General features: G+C 47.4%; 6 protein-coding genes across 6 annotated transcripts; 4 read left to right on the top strand and 2 right to left on the bottom strand.

Annotated features, from left to right (window-relative positions):
• Positions 1 to 3491: 3491 nt before the first annotated feature.
• HO133_005293 (uncharacterized protein) lies at positions 3492 to 4480 on the top strand (the record flags this gene model as incomplete). Its single annotated transcript, XM_037296204.1, has 3 exons — positions 3492 to 3525; positions 3591 to 3636; positions 3775 to 4480. 3 exons carry the CDS (start codon positions 3492 to 3494, stop codon positions 4478 to 4480), a joined length of 786 nt encoding a protein of 261 aa, XP_037148186.1.
• A 1267-nt stretch (positions 4481 to 5747) lies between these two features.
• Positions 5748 to 6734, top strand: HO133_005292 (uncharacterized protein; the record flags this gene model as incomplete). The annotated part of the gene is made up of 3 exons (XM_037296203.1): positions 5748 to 5809; positions 5858 to 6281; positions 6345 to 6734. 3 exons carry the CDS (start codon positions 5748 to 5750, stop codon positions 6732 to 6734), a joined length of 876 nt encoding a protein of 291 aa, XP_037148185.1.
• Positions 6735 to 7088: 354 nt separating this feature from the next.
• On the bottom strand, positions 7089 to 8260 carry HO133_005291 (uncharacterized protein; the record flags this gene model as incomplete). Its single annotated transcript, XM_037296202.1, has 2 exons — positions 7089 to 8098; positions 8155 to 8260. 2 exons carry the CDS (start codon positions 8258 to 8260, stop codon positions 7089 to 7091), a joined length of 1116 nt encoding a protein of 371 aa, XP_037148184.1.
• A 215-nt stretch (positions 8261 to 8475) lies between these two features.
• Positions 8476 to 9339, top strand: HO133_005290 (uncharacterized protein; the record flags this gene model as incomplete). The annotated part of the gene is made up of 3 exons (XM_037296201.1): positions 8476 to 8665; positions 8724 to 9102; positions 9186 to 9339. 3 exons carry the CDS (start codon positions 8476 to 8478, stop codon positions 9337 to 9339), a joined length of 723 nt encoding a protein of 240 aa, XP_037148183.1.
• Positions 9340 to 11475: 2136 nt separating this feature from the next.
• On the bottom strand, positions 11476 to 11984 carry HO133_005289 (uncharacterized protein; the record flags this gene model as incomplete). Its single annotated transcript, XM_037296200.1, has 3 exons — positions 11476 to 11643; positions 11706 to 11784; positions 11896 to 11984. 3 exons carry the CDS (start codon positions 11982 to 11984, stop codon positions 11476 to 11478), a joined length of 336 nt encoding a protein of 111 aa, XP_037148182.1.
• A 3073-nt stretch (positions 11985 to 15057) lies between these two features.
• HO133_005288 (uncharacterized protein) lies at positions 15058 to 16155 on the top strand (the record flags this gene model as incomplete). Its single annotated transcript, XM_037296199.1, has 2 exons — positions 15058 to 15362; positions 15459 to 16155. The coding sequence occupies 2 exons, from the start codon at positions 15058 to 15060 to the stop codon at positions 16153 to 16155; spliced, it is 1002 nt and encodes a 333-aa protein (XP_037148181.1).
• Between the last annotated feature and the right edge of the window lie 175 nt (positions 16156 to 16330).

Raw genomic sequence — 16330 nt, 5'->3', positions numbered from 1 at the left:
GGGCGTAAATTGAAGAAATCTACCCTAAAACCTAAGTCGACGAAGAAATCCTCCCTCCTTATCGATAAGCCTAATAGAATTAATATTAACTCTTCTTTTATTATTTAATTTCAGTCTATTAATCCTTTTATAAAACTACCGACCTATTCTATTAGTATAAATATCCTATAAAAAGAGAAGGAGATATAGACTTATTCTACTATCTTTAAATAATTCAATTTTTACGAGTTTAATTTAAAGGCTATTTAAGAGATTTAATAGAAGATAAAAAAGAAAGGCTATAGGGTAATCCTTTAGAGCGCTATTATTACGCTTTTATTCTTAGAAAATATTAAGGCTATAAATAATTAATACGACGATATTATTAAGTAAGAGAATATTAATAATCTAGCGAGATAATAGCTAGTTAAGGAAAAGAGAAAGGGGGTTATTATAAGGATTATATATATCTATAATTTTAAAAAAGACTTCTCTAAATTAGAATTCTTTACTACGAAAGAGCTTCTTTTAAAGAAATAAAAGAAGATTAATAGAATTATCGATAATAACTCTTCTTTAGATAACTTCGCTACTATATTAAATAATTCTAAATTATTTAAATTTAATAAGAAGAAGAAATAGAAGAAGAAGATTAAGACGTCTAGATTTAATAGCGCTATTATTAAGTAAATATTATATATAAAGAAGGCGAAGAAATTGAAAAGAAAGTTTAAATTTGAAGGTTATAAGATTATAAAGCTATAACTATATTTAAAGCTCGACTATCGAGAAAGAACGTATTATTACTAGTAATTAGACGATCTCGATAATATTTATTATCTACTCGATAACGATTAAATTATTAAATAGAATAAGGCTATAGCGAAGTAAGAATGTGATATTAATATTGAGAACCTGTTTATACGAATGTAGAAGCGAATAAAATCTTAATAGAATTAAGCTATAAAGGTAAAGGCTATTAATAAAGAGATTAAGTCGATTAAAAAGGAAGTTTATATGATTATTAACCCTTCTATTCTTACTTCTACTACTACTTTAATACTAATTAATATATTACTTAATAAATTAAATATCTTACTCTCGCTAATATAAGGCTTTTAATAATAGTAGTATAATGCGTATTAATAGTAGTATAATCCGTATTAATAATAGTAAGTTTAAGGCTATTCGCTCTATTAGCTTATACTTTAATAGTTTTAAATCTTTTTCTTATAGTAGTATATGTATACTTAGATTTAATCTATTTAGTCTTATTTATCTAATTTAATTAAGCTATTATCTTATCTAGATATAGCTAATTAATCGTTCTTTAAAGCGCTTTAATTATTAAGTAGTTCGGTTTAGGTGGAGAGTAATATAGGTGAACTGCGGAGGGCCTATTTTGCCTGGCAAATTTAGAGGAATCCGAGTGAGGAAGCGGCCTTTGCAGACGCTCTGGAAAAGATTGAAGTAGAGTCATACACACTGAAGCAAATACGTCGGATGTCGCCTTCTGATTGGAAAGAGATAGAGGTTTCAAGAGGAATGGCTATACGGTTAAAGGATGAGGTGAAGGACTTTGTGGAGGTGCTGCGGCTTCGTGCTGCTACCTCTGCTGCTGGGTTCGCTAGTCATCAGCTATATACTACTTTGAACGCCCTCGCCGCCGCTGCCCTATTAGAAAATAAGGTTATTAATAAAAATAGTGATGAGGAGGGGGAGGAGGGGGAGGAGGAGGCCTGAATAGCTGCATATCGGAGTTTGGAAAATAAGGTCCGATGATCGACAATTAGCGCCGGGCCTGCCGCCGCCACGCAAATCTCGAATATTTAATATATTTGAAATCAACCAATGATCACCTATTTAAATAATCTAAATAGTATAAAATTACGAGTTAAATATGGGCTAAAATATAAAAAAAAAATCTCGAGAAACGATTGCATTTTGGTGTAAAAATGTTAGATATAAGGGTTTTTTCTCCGCATTACGCTAAAATGCGGCTTAAAACTCTATCTTTAGACTTCCTCGCTACTCGAATAATAGCCTTTATCTTCCTCATATAACTTCTCTTCTTTCTCTTTATAATCGCTTATTAATATATCGGCATGTGCGAAGTAAGCCTTAGTATAGATCTTTATACTATAAGTTTATATAGCCAGCTTTAAATATTATCTAAATGATATGTTCTTCGCTAACTCGAAATATCTCTTTAGCTAGATCTTAAAAATCGAAAAGAACTTCTTAATAGAGTTGAAATCTAGCGAATATAGAGATAAATATAAGATTATAACATCTTACTTCTTATAGAGTCTTCTAATATTAATGATATAATATATAAAGTAATTATTTATAATAAGAATTAACTTTAGATTAGAGAATAGATTATAATAAGAGAGAACTTCGTTCTTAAGGAACTACTTAAATTAAATATTATTAATACTATCTTAATAAATATAATAATAAAGAATATCGTCTAAGCAGTATATCGATAAAACGCTATACCGCTTAGAATATTTAATAAAAATTTATATTATTAGTCGAATTTCAAAGGCTATATAATCTCGCTTTCTTTATATTATATATTTATTAATAACGCTTTTATCTAAAAAGATAAGTATATTATATATAAATTTGCTAATCTCTAGGAAGTACGTATTATAGTAAATCTATAAGCGTTCTAAGACTTTATAGCGAAAGCTTTTTCTATTAATCTTTATAGAGTATAGAATTTTTAAAATCGTGAACTAACTAATAAGTAGATTAAATCGATTAAATAGATTATACTATATCTCGTTTTAATATATCTACGGCTTGCTCTCGATAAAGGCCCTTAATCTAATTCTTATAACCGAAAAAATTGCGAACAATCGCTCTCTTTTAGTTATACAAGGCGTAGTATGGGTACCAAACGCGAGGAGGTTATCGATAATGCGGTATATAATACTCTTTCTAACGCCCTCGACGGAAACAATAAAGGCGACAGCAAGCCTATTGAGGATATGCTGTTAAATACGATCCTTGTGGGCATCGGACAGTGGAGGAAACGGCATTTTGAGGCCTTCTATACGTCAGCAAGAGGCCCGAAAAAAGAAACACCAAGTATTCTATACATACGAGCAATTCCAGCCTCAACTTGACGATGTAGATGGTTGTGGGAACGATAATATGATAGGCATGTCTATAGTACGATTTTGGGTGGGGGGGGTGCTAGCCCGAATGCTAATTTTCTAGTTTCCCAATGATTAAGAATATAGGGGTAACGGCGAGTAGGCGCCGGAAGAGTCGTTGGTCAGCAACGTACTCGTACGCCTCTCTGGTGCCTCATCCACAAGTCGCGTTCCAACATTCATTTGCTCAAACTTGAGCTGTTCGATGGAAAGTCTCCTTCATATGACTGAGCAGCAAGTAGCGATAGGAGTTCTCAAATCCTGCCCAAACAAAAGAGTCTTGCTTGGCATTCAGAGGCTCTTAAGCACCTGTGAGGGTTGGGATAGTACCACAGTCTAGTTCGAATGTTCCGATCGGTTATAACCTCTACAATTACACGTAAGTGTAGTCTCATGTATCATCGGAAAGCAATTGCGATTATCGAGTCTAAGTGAGTCTTGAAGTCAAACGAAGCATGAATCGCACGAAGCGGTCGGCTTCTGCGGGCCAGTCGATTCTCACCCCTGCCCCACGATGAAACAGCCAATCACATTGCTCAACTCCCGCCCACACCGCGTATTTCCAAACGCTTCGTTCAGTGCACACTTTGGTATCGCCTCCGCAGAGACATGATGTCTCACGTCTTAGATTTCTCGTCCTTCAAAAATCCTTCGTTGTCCATCGTAAATTTCCACGACATACGAGTAACCCTGAGCAAAAGAAACTGAAGATGAAGTTGTCCCTTCGCTCCTCCCTCGAAGCTGTGCTTATCTCATACACACCAAAAAACTCCTCATATCGAGTGGAACACCTCGCTGCTAACCCACTGGACGCGCGATCCGACCGAATCGTGCCTGGTTTCATATTACCTGCCGCGAAATCGACAGAGCCAAGTCCGAATCCGACTCCACCTCCACCACCTGCTACCGTTACAATCACGAGCATCAGCACCAGCACCAGCCTGATCACCACTACCGTCGATGTAACCGTGAACGCAACCTACTACGTCACCGACACTGAGACTTTCACCACGGCGATTCCGACCACATCATTGACAACAAGCGTTACGAATAGTACCGTGACCATCACCCCAACACGAGCAGGACCAACACACGCATCTAGTATGTCAGCGGTACCAGATGCGAAGAAGCCTGTGTCAGCGTCAGGAGTGCTGGCAATCATCTCCGGGGTCACGAATCTCGCGCTGCTACTGGCGATGTTTTTCCTTGTACGGAGGTTCTACAGGATGTACCGCCAGGAGCGGGTCCTGCGCAAGCAGATGCAGACCGAGGGAGTAGAGCTGAAGCAGGCGGGGGCGAAAGATGATGAGTGGTGGGTGACGGCGCAGCAGTAATGGGATGTATGGAGATAGAATCGCTTTGGCTGGACCAAGGCGAGGACAGGAGGGAGACATGATAGAGGTAATTTTTTAGAACGCCGTGAGCATGGACTCACAGCCATGAAGAGGAGGTTTCATGTGACTTGGCGATGAGGTATGATAGAGCGGCGCGATCTGGAACTTACCATGCATCCTCTTTCAACATTCCATCTATTGATCCTTTTACTTGGCGCGTTGGATCGTAGCGCGGTCTGGCTACCACATGCAGCTGACCTTGCGAAGGTTTTAAGGGAGCCTTCTATTGCTTTGACACACATTTTTGATAAGTTGGAAAGATCGTTGAGGCTTTGCGGTAAAGATGATAACACTCAAATTGCGAATCGGCATTATTCACGCTACCCTCGGGCAGAACACATGGACGTCATGGAAAATTGACATTGCCAGAGATCTCCAGTTGATACGCCGCAAGATTGAGTCAGAATCCACGAGCGGCCTTTCGTTGCACTGTTCTCCTGTGGCGACATTCCATGGCTGTTTTCGCAAAGGATCTTGCACTGCACTCTCATCGCACGGATTGGTGGGCGATTAGTTCACTGGAGCGTCGTGAAGAGCTGCCGGAAGGGAAGCGTGGGCCTCGAGCTCATTTCGTAGAGTAGGCTTCAAGGATGAGAATAAAATACATCTGGACGACGTCTCTACCACCCCTAGCTGCTTGTCCATCGTGAACCTGCTTGACCTACCATGTGTTGCATGTGGAAGGTGCTTGGGAAGGTTTCTACGTTGTGTTTTGGATCACTTCAGGTAGGTAAGGCGGCTGCTCGTTGTGATTGAGAGTAGCTCTCGGCTGACGAGTAGACAAGGTGTACACGTTAAGTTAGCAGCCTTCGGAAAGCAAGACAAGTGACAACCCTTTGAACGGCGACTTGTCAAATCGCACGGAAAGGACGGGATTCAGAACTTTCATAGTCTGCTCACATTGTCTCGCGACTGCTTGACCCTTGAGTCAGCCAGGTCGTACCTGCCGAGGCAACAAGGCATCAACTTTCTTGGGTCTTGGCAACGGATTTGAGCTTACTTCTGTTTTTGTCCTTTGTGTCACTTCTTGCAAATTCTAGTAAATGGCATAACAATAACACAAGTCTACATTCACTCATACAGTTTAAAGTATTGAAGGTTTAAACAACATTCATTCATCACTACAACATAAAGGCGACAACCCTCTTCCATGGTAACCTCAGTCACTGCAGGTCACCATTAGAGTACAATCATTTGGCATTCCACAATGGGCTGCCATACCGACTTGGCGGGGAACTCCTCCTGTGGCTTTCACTACTCCGGGCTACCGTAAGTACCACACACATACCAGCTATTTAGAGAATTAATCCTCGGTAGATGCCCGCTAGAATCATCAACAAAACGGCATAACGCCCCTTATGCTGCCGCTTTCGACACCACGCTCTTTGCATCACTGACTCTCATCGACCAACCCTCCCGCCCGTTCATACGTCAAGTGCCGCCAGATTGCCCATTCCTCGCCTTGCCAGGAGAGATCCGAAACCGCATCTATCGCTTCGCTTTGGTGGCAATCAGACCTTTCACTGTGCAGCTTCAATGGAATAGACCTCGAGATACGGCGCTGCTTCGGGTCAACAAGCAGATATTTGATGAGGCGTCGAGTATTTTCTACGCTGAGAATGTATTCAGATTCCCAGAGGCATTGTTCGTGGGAGCGCCGATTCTTCCGCAATTGCAGACGCTATACCGTGTCTCGAGGGCGAAGTTGAAGATGATGAGGAATATTGTCCTCGAGGTACCGGTGCGTTCCTCCTTCAAAGGCCCTGACCTGCTATTTAGTAACGGGCGATTGCCCATCGTTTAGGTGTACGGCCTCAACTCCAACTTTCGCTTTCGCATCCAGACTGCATTCAACCTTCGACATTTGACCGAATTCCTGGCTTGTTCCCCAAACGTGAAAGTGCAACTGCGGTTTGGATATGTGTGGGGAGAGAACGGCCGCGATCTCGGACCAAGTGAGTACCACTATACTTTAGCCACCGCTGTTGAAAGCCTGCGATTGAATGAGGTGGAGATGGATGTGCATATCAGGACACATCCGAAGTTTATGGACGAGTGGGTTGACCTTCTGGTAAGGACCTTTTTCTGTGTCAAATTCTCGCGTCTCGTGTTCGGTTTTGCGCCTGTTGAGGGCATGAGCCCTTTGATGTTGCTATTTCAATCGATCAGCTCTCTTTCGGAATGGTCCACGTGATGATCAAAGAGCTATCTTGTGCATCATCTGGTATGCCATCGCCTTTATCCCGGCGCCCATGGCAGGCGAGACTCCTTGGACATCGACGTTCCAATGACAGCTAAGATCAGGGTGCTTTTTTCTCAATCTCGCACACCGTTAGTGCTCTAGATCCGTCGGTCCCCGAAAAGCGTTTTCATAGATGTAACCCTCACATACATCTCACTAACAACCACCCTGACAGAGCCGAGAGTTCCAAGATAGATGGTCGCTCGAAGCAATCTTCCAACTGGGATCAGTCTCACAACGACGTATTACATTCGATGCTATCAACGGATTCAGCGACAGATATCAAATGCCTGGGTTGGTGGAGTTCTATGAGGAGGCCTGGAGCATGTCTTCGTACACCTTCAAGCCGCGCCGCATTCCATCCGCAGGCGTGTGTGCCAAAGTGATAGCTCGAGACTTGTGTATCAGCGGTTCCAGATCTTGACTAAGCTTTTCATCAAGTCTTCCCCCAAGCGGTGATCCAGCTCCTACAACCTGCCGTGCCATTTTCATACCATGCCAGACCGGCGCCCACATCATCAGCTTGTAGTTCGCATCTGACCAATCCTGTGCATCAATCATCATTTCTCCCCTGGAATTCTCCCACCTCTCGAGCATGACTTCCGCATACTTCGCAACTATTCCCCCTTCGTCTTTCCCTCCCCCAAGCTTGACCGCCTTGACAGCGTGCATCAGGACCACCACCCCAACAATCTCTGGCCTTCCTCTCAGATCCGTCCCAACCTTCTTTTGCTCCTCCACATGCCTCGGATCCCACATCAAGTCCCAAATCTTTTCCGCATACTTCAACCCCCTCTCCACACCCTCCTCACTCCACCCACTCTGCGTAGCCTTTAATACAGCCCCCCTCATCACCTCCCTACAAACCTTCACATCCCAAAGCCCCACCCCAGTCTTTTTGACCTTGTTTAGAATATCCATCACCACCCCCTGTTCCCCCACCTCATTCGCCCTCCTCATCATCTTCTCAACCTGCCACCCCGCCAACTTCCTCCTCGCAACCTTCAACCCCTCCAGAAACCCAGCCATATTCCCCCAATCCCCAGTCTCCTCCATCAACTGCACCACTTTCGCAAACGAACTCCGTGTCGGCGGCTCATCGCGCCGCTTGTCCAGCGGCAGCAGCTGCAATACTTCGTCGCCTAGACGCACCGTGGCGGGCTCGTCGGATGTGAGCAGGGCGTGGTTGGATTTTTTGTAGACGAGGTCCTGTTGTAGGACGAGGAGGTGTGAGGGGAAGAAGATGTTGGTGCGGAATGTGTTGAGGATGGCGTCGAGGTCTGGGGAGGGCGTTGGGTGGAAGACGGGGAGTGGCCCTGGGGGGTGTTCGTCAGCAGCCGGGTGGAGGAAGAGGGATCGGAGGAGGCAGTACCTTTTACTCGCCGCGTGGGAGTGGTTGTGAAGGAGCGGGTTTGGGAGATGAGGCGCCGGAGACAGGGGCGGCAGTAGTGGGTTAGGTCGATGGAGAGGGTTGCCATTGTGGATGTGTAGAAGTAGGAACGTTTTAGATTTCAATTATATGTGGCGTTGGCTTGGAAGAGGGAAAGTTGGTGAGCCCGAAGCTGGGAATGGTGATTTGTATCGAAAGCTCGAAGTCAGTGACGGGTAACTTTTTTTAGCGCGCTTTTCGAAGCTCTCCGCCAATTGGCGGCGACGACATCTCTCCATTCATGTTACATACGCATGACCAGCCATGGCCTCTACAGCGCCTACATTACGGCAATCGAGCTGCTGGAAACGACTGCTGCGACCATCGCGCCAACAAAAAACCTGTGTGCGCTGCCTCTCCACCGCCCTCGCAACCACACCCTCGCAATTTTTACCTCCTCCGCCTCCACGGTTGCGCTCGCCATTCAGGATCCTCAATGACACTACGCACACCTGTAAATTACCTATTAATATTTTTCACTCTCGGAGCTCCTGCTAATAGCACGATTTTAGTATCCAAAAAGATAAAAACCTACCCCCCTCCGCCCTCCCACCGCGCCAAACACCCCTTCGCGGTCGCCGACTGGCAAGCCTACCACCAGAAACAGCTCGACCCCACCGGCTCCCGCACCCGTCTCTTCGACCGCAATAACCCCGACGTCCCCCGCGTCGGCGACATCTTACTCGTGGCGTTCAAAACCGGCGATCCGTTCGCGGGCGTGTGTCTGAGCATCAAGATGAGAGGGGTGGACACGGGTATCTTGTTGCGGAACAAACTGCACATGGTGGGGGTGGAGATGTGGGTGAAGATTTACAGTCCGAATGTCATGGCGATTGAGGTGGTGAAGAGGGCGGAGAAGAGGGCGAGGAGGGGCAAGTTGTATTATATGCGGTATGTTGCTCTGTTCCTCCCAGGGGTTTCCCTCCTGTTGGGGTGTCCGGTGGGGATTCGGGGCTGATGAGGGGGCGGTGTAGGAAACCGAAACATGATAAGGGTAGTGTGGAGAAGGAGGTTGAGGCGTACTTGAAGAGGAGGAGATTGATCAGGAGTGGGGCGTTGGGGGTTAAGGATCCGTCGTTGTCGGCGAAGAACCCGGCGTCGGCGAGGAGTGGCGTTGGGGCGAGGTAGGAGGAGGGTTATTTGGCGTCGAGGCAGCATCTGGGCGTCTGGGAGAATGGATTTTATGTAATTGTCATACAGACCTTGAGCAAGAGTCGTAGAGTCTAAGTAGTAAATACGATGGATCTGCAGTGTCAACCTCAGCTTGTAGTATACGAAATGGTCTGTGCAACAATTGACCGGATATGAACACTAGCAACATTGTAGCCAAGATAAACAAGATCTGCGTCGAACGTCACAATTTGACTGTTTCTTCAACCTCTTTTTCTACTATATTCCATAGCTCTCTCACTCGTGCCAATATCTATACTGTCTCCCGCAAGCGTTGATCGAGAGCTAAAGAATTCACATCGTAGACCGCAAAATCGAATCAGTAAGTCATCTCCATCAGGAGACGCAACGAGTTACACGTCGCCGTTACAAGCGACGGTTTACTCGTTCCAACGAAAGTACCCTTGCTGTTCTCGATTGCCCTATAATCGAGCATCTCTCTCAGATCGCTCGCCGAACCATTAAAGTGTGCTGGTCGAGTGGACCGTTTCTGTCCCTGCGTCCATCGTCGTACCTCTCTTGCTAAAATGATCACTTAAGGGGAGAGGTGGGTCAATTTTCTTCTTCTGCGCTGGCACAGGGCACCGGCCTCCCACTTTCATTCGTGTGATGTGTCGAAATCATGGTTACGGCTGCGATTATGAGAGCATCCAGTTTTAGCGGTCGGTCCTCAACACTGGATCGCTAGCTGAGGGCCATGGATGGCTTCTGCGAGCCGTGTCATTCTCTTGCAATAGTATGTTGGGATGGGCTCAGAGGGTAAGAACTGAGTTGCAGTGGTTTAAGAACAGAAGATATTAAGACCGGAAAACATTTGTGGAGCTGTGGCAGGACAGCGTCTTGTGGTTGGTCAACGATCGGAGTCTTGTCCGGTGCTGTACCGACTGACAGGTGTCCAAGGCCGGCCAAAAAGCTGATTCAAGCGTTTTCCGTCTCTCAGAATTCCCATGGTCTGCATGCGAAGGATGGTGCCACTCGAAGAATGACGTTGAGCGAGGTGTATTCTGAAGCGAGTGTATGAGCAAGAGCCTCTGATGGGAGGCTTTCCTGGGGTCTTACTGATGAAGTTGCAACTTGGGGGCGACAGCGTACACGGGATCTCTTACTAGGTCGCACTGATGTTCAATGTCGCCACATCAGCAACACATGGCAATACACTCCGATGCAGGAGACAGAACTGGACGGTTCGGTGGCTGCAAAATTGGACGACGTGGCCATGTGGAAAGTGCTCGAATTATCGCATGTAATAGTTCAAGCATAATCACACCAAGGTAGAACGGGAATCTGCGGAGCTTCCACAATGATCGCAAGGGGAATAATACATGTCTTAAGGAGTGAGTCCAACAAATCTCTGGTCTATGAAGTGTGCTGTCTCTCGGCTCTGACTTTACACTCAGCGGTCATAAGCTTGAACCCAGGCGGGGATTGGTCCGTGTGATTCTGACTTCCCTCGGGCGCCATCCTCCGCGTGCCTGTTCTCCAAGGCTTAATCTACTAATCGGCTCCTCTCCATTGAAGCGGTCGTCCGGAATATGTTACGGAGAAGGCGACGAGATGCGAAGATTTTTCTGGCGCCACGTGGGTCCATCTACCCACGATAAAGACATTATCTCTTGCCTCCTCCGGAATGGTACGACTTTCAACCTCCCGTCTGAAGATTCTAACTGACCTGGGTATACTTTCGCCTGGCCTCTCGAGCCGGAGTCACGGCTTGCGTGACTCAGTCTCATTCGAGTCGGAGATTTTGTAGAGGAAGAGACATCATTTCAAGTCTATGTCTATGCTAATGAGTGACTAAACAGGCTTCGCGACTAGTTTCTCCGACAGTAGTCGGCTGCCTTGTAAGGAAATTGCACGTATCTACGGTCCCGTGCTTGACCGTCCTGCCCCTCCCACAATCAGTCTTTCACCTGTGGGACGTCGCAATGGAATTCACGGTTCTTGTTATCCCCCCTCCCGCATACGATCCAGTCGTCTCTGTCTTTGTTCTTATTATCGAGCCTACAATAGTCAAAAAACTGCAAACCACGAGCGGCGAGATTTTCGACGCGGAGAGCAATCTTGTCAAGTCTAGTGAACACTCTTAGCAGCGTCCTAAGTCAGTGAGAACTCTACATACGCCTTTTTCCCGTCGAGCTCCTTTTGGCATCGGTAGGCTTCCTCATGGACCGGGAAGTCGAACACCAAGAAACCGGCTTTTTTCTCCTCGGGGTTTAAGAAAGTATAATCATGTGCCTTCTCGTTGGCTGTTCCATCCTTTCGCTATCTCATGTTATCAGCTATGCATGTTGCCGCCAATCTGTCGATCGAGGAGAGAATCTTACCGCTGTGCAGCCATATTCTTTCATGATATATTCCTTGACCTGCTCCCGGTCGCCATCATTGCGTCCTTCGGGCTCATATCTGTTGACGCCTCAACTGATCAGCTTTGCCAATCATAAGCTTGTTACGTAGGGGGTGAGAGAATTGGCTGCGAGTTTGGGTAGCGCAGCGCTGATATTGAAATGCACGTACCTAACGACGACCACAGTGCCGGCCTCTGCTACTTTGAAGCGTACCGATTTTGGATCGAAGTCGTTGAAATGGATTGCATTCGTGAGCATGTTTGGATCGAAGCTGTGTTGAGCGGGTCCTGTGTTCTATCCTGAGGGATGATGCAGAGAAAGGTAGGAAGCTTGGGAGTGTGGGTGATGTGTATGATAAAAGAAGTCATGGTAGAGGAGGGAACATGAAGCTCTTATATGAATTTCTGCCCACACTGCCTGGGGAGTCTGAAACTTTCACGGTAGCGGAACAAGCTCTCTCCCACCAATACCTTTCACGTTTCCAGGGTTGCCCACGACAATCGTCCCCTCCTGTCCGTTTCTCAAACCTGCCCGACTCAAGCAGGCTTAGATGACGGCCTGCCGGCTTCTCCCAAATCTGCGGCAGACAATTATGTGGGCTGACATGGGGTGTGGCTCGCTCCTGGCACCGTCTGCCCAAGTTCTGAAGCAGGCAATCCTCCTTTTCAAGCCGGATGTAACTTGCTCTTATGCGCGTGATACTCTTCAAACACGGCGACACGCCAAATGTGATGCAGGGGAAGGTGGGGAGAAGCCTGAGGTAATTGGCAGGCGTGCTTTTCTCAGGGGAGGCGATTGTTCCGGAAACACGTAAGCCTCAGCTTGTGCTGAAAGCAGCTCGGATTCCAAAGGTCCCTTCCACCAGATGACTTCGTCTCAGCGCCGGCATCACGGATCTAACCCGCACTGACTGCATTTTTGTCTACGAGGACGACTCCAAAAACGATGCTTAGAAGCAGCTTACCGCCGCTCGGGCTGCTTACCCTCTCTGTTTTTCCATATGTCGCGGATCTAAATTGAATGACTGCCTTTTTTCTCTACCAGCACGACTCCAAAACGAGGCTTAAAAGCAGCTGACCGTCGCTAGGATTGCTTCCACCGTTACCCTCTCTCTTTTTTCCAGATACCGCGGATCTAAATGCAATGGCTGCCTTTCCGTCTACCAAGGCGACTCCCAAACGAAGCTTGAGAGCAGTAATTTGCCACTCGCCTCGACCGACCCCTGTCTTTTCCCACATGCCGGCGCTGCTGCCATCTCCGATGCCGACACTTGGGCATCCACACAAAGCGGCTGGGGGCTTCACAAGGCGGTGTCTCGAGCCGTGACTGGCGTCGAGACTCGAATGAATGACTGTCGCTCGTAGGGTTTGGGAAATGCATTGGGGTTTCAGAATAGACCTAGGTTAAGGGTGGTAGACATAGATTAAGGGTGGTGCGTTAAACGGATGTGGCCTACAACTTAGTGCCCGATCCGATTCTGACGGGCTATCCACCTCTCCTGCAGAGTATACTACCGTTTCTTGGCAGCAGAAGGCGTCAAAAATCTGCCCCCAGCTCACTCAGGGCTCGCCCGAGCCCTGCCGCTTTAGCGAGCGCGCCGGGTGAGCAGGGGTGATGCGGCACCCGACCTAGGTGATGCATCAGCTAGGCTCGGCGATGTATACAACCAGACATCAACGACGACGAGTGTCTTCTGTTTTGGTTGCGTTTGTCCCCTTTGTAGCTACTTTTGCACAGGATTGAAGATTACATACGGGAGATTGTGAAGCGTGCGCAAAAGGCAGCGGTTATCCGGAGATCCTTACAGAAGTTGGTTTTGGGTCAGGCGTGCCAGGATCCTCAACATGTCCATGAGTATAAAGCCGTCGCTGTTGTAGCCGCTGCTGTCGCCACCACTACCGCCTCCCTTAGCGGCATTGACAGCGCCGCCTTCCGGGTGATCATCGTCTAGTACTGTCGCCTGCACTGTCAGTCTTCGTTTCAGCGACACGTGGAGTTGATAGACCCAAACAAATCCTCACTTCGTCTCGACTTGGGAAAGGTGAACTCATAGGAGTTTCTCCTATGATCTGGGTGTCTTGGCCTTTGACTCATTTGCGCGCTATGCGGGAAAATCTTTTCGAATTTTTCCTTCTCATATTACCTTGTCAAATCTCAATGTGACAGAATCAATATCGCGAGTCACCTTTGATGCAATTACATCCCCCAGTTTTCTTTCTCCCTACTTTAATTTTCATGTTACCTCGTGAACTCTCAAAATGACAGAATAGATACCTCGTTCCTGATAACAACTACATTCCCCGGCTTTCTTTCTTTCTTTCTTTCTCCCTAGCTTTGACCAACTCTCCGATACTCTCGATCCATTCGCGTACGACATTAATGCCACCAATTTTCGCACCACTTCCACCGAACAACACCATGTCTGGCCCATCCCAGTACAATTTCAACGATAATGAAGACGCCAACGATGCAGGTGCCTTACGCAAAGCGCTTTCCGGAATAGAGATTGGCCAACCTAGCACTTTCGGTGGTAGGTACATTTTTGTAGCGAGTGCTTTCTTTTCCGGCTTTTTTCTAGAATTGCGAGGCATTTCTCGCAAGCGAAAAGTCTTTCAATGCCCTTCTAGCCTTCTCCATGGCCGCAGTTCTGTCCGCTTCGTCCTAGCGCTTTCTAGGGTTACAAGACATGTTCTGGGAGCAAAGTTCGCACAGTATAGTATCATTGTGGATCCTGAGGTGAAATCTAAGAGACGCAAGCTTTTCCAGTCCTTTGGAGTAGCTTTTGGGAATATTTCCCCAAGTTAGCGGCGGTCTCGAGGTCTTTCATTGACTTGATTGCGATTTTGGGCAAGGATTGAGACTAAAGAGCTCCATCCGTGATGAGAGTGTATGCCTCATCCTCATGATAGAACACCACAGCTAGGATTCCACTCATATTAGTTTCTACAGTATTCCAGTATGCGTCCAATCCCTGATAGTAATGCGATTATTTGCGATGTGGCTACTTGATTTGAATGATTTTGCGGAGAGATTTCTATGCTATAGTACGAATTTGGGTGTGTGGTGTGAAAGATTCCAGATGTTTTTGAATACGCTAAATTCGGTCCTACTCGTACCACACAGCACAATCAACCCAAACTATCAGCTCCATAAGGTTATATCGAAGTATATAGCTCTATACACGAATCAATCTTCTCAGCGCTACCATCCCAACGCCGTTAAGATATAGAGACTTCTTGTTGCATGAGAAAATATAACTAAAAACCATCACCTCTTGTCTTGCCCAGAAATCGAATTCCGTTCGAGGCATTCCACTCCCACCTCTCTCACAATGGAAATCATCCACCAATCCCCCACCTCCTCCTCCTTCACCCCTCTTGCGGTCCACCAATCCCAAACCCCCGACTCCTTCTACTCCGGCCCTGCGGTCCTCTACCACCATTCCCCCTCCGCGTCGCTTTTGCTCCATGCTTCAGACCTTGCGGCCGCCCCAGCACTCGCGGCTCTGGCCAATGGCGCACACAGGAGTGCCAATGGTACGGCAACAGTAGCTGTCAACGGCCACGATGCGGCAGAAGACGAGGACGAGGACGAGGAGTTTGAGATAGCTGGCGTGGATGTTTGGGTGACTTCTGAGTGCGTGTTTCCTCTGCCCTTTACCCCCTCTCCTCCTCTCCCTTCGTATCCCTGAATTCGCACATGTGTAGCTAACCCATGACCTCATCCACACAGGCGTTTCATACTCTACTCCCCCACCCTCTCCACCGGCCTCTCGATCCCCTACCCCTCCATCTCCCTCCACGCCGTCCAGCGCCCCTCGCACGGGAACCCGGCCTCCCTGTTCCTACAACTCCTCACCGAGGCCCCGACGTTCGATGACCACGACCCCGATTCCACAATCTCGATGACCATCGTTCCGGCTGCGGCTGCTGCTGCAACGACGTCGGAGGATTCGCCGGAGCAGGTGGGACGCGTTACGCCGGAGTCGGAATCGCAGGCCCGGCGACTCTATGCTGCGCTTTCTGCTTGCGCGAATCTGCACCCGGATCCGGCGAGTGGCTCTGAGGGTGATGGGGAGGACGGAGAAGGAGGAGGAGGGCAACGTCCGGCTGTTATGTTCGAGGGAGATCAGGATGTTGGTGGTGTATACCCATTGAGCAATGGAGAGGGAGGAGGGGCGGGACTCCCGCCGCCGATGCCGGGGAGTGGGGTTTGGATCACGGCGGAAAATATGGGGGAGTTCTTTGATGACGAGGGGAACTGGAGGGGAAATGGGGGCGCGGGGCAGGAAGTAGGCGTGAGTGGTGGTGCTGGTGGTTTGGGGGAGGGCGCAGGAACTGTGCGGACGAGGGAGGAAGATGTTGATGGTGAGGATGCAGAGGGAGAGGGAGAGGGTTCAGAAGAGACGAAGTGGAGGAGAACGGATTGAACACTACAGGAGCGCCAATGCCATGCAGGTCATGGCATAGCTGGTGTCATGCTCGAGGTGAGCTTGGTGAAAACTCAAAAGTTGGAATTGTCACCGCATGCAGTCTGATGAGCCCACGAGAGACACGGTCAATTATTATGATTATAGATATCACTAAATGTCAAATAGATAGATC

The sequence above is a fragment of the Letharia lupina genome (assembly GCF_014066315.1).
Source record: "Letharia lupina isolate WasteWater1 chromosome Unknown contig_21, whole genome shotgun sequence".
In the NCBI taxonomy this organism is placed as follows: Eukaryota; Fungi; Ascomycota; class Lecanoromycetes; order Lecanorales; family Parmeliaceae; genus Letharia; species Letharia lupina.
This window is presented reverse-complemented; position numbering and strand designations above follow the sequence as displayed.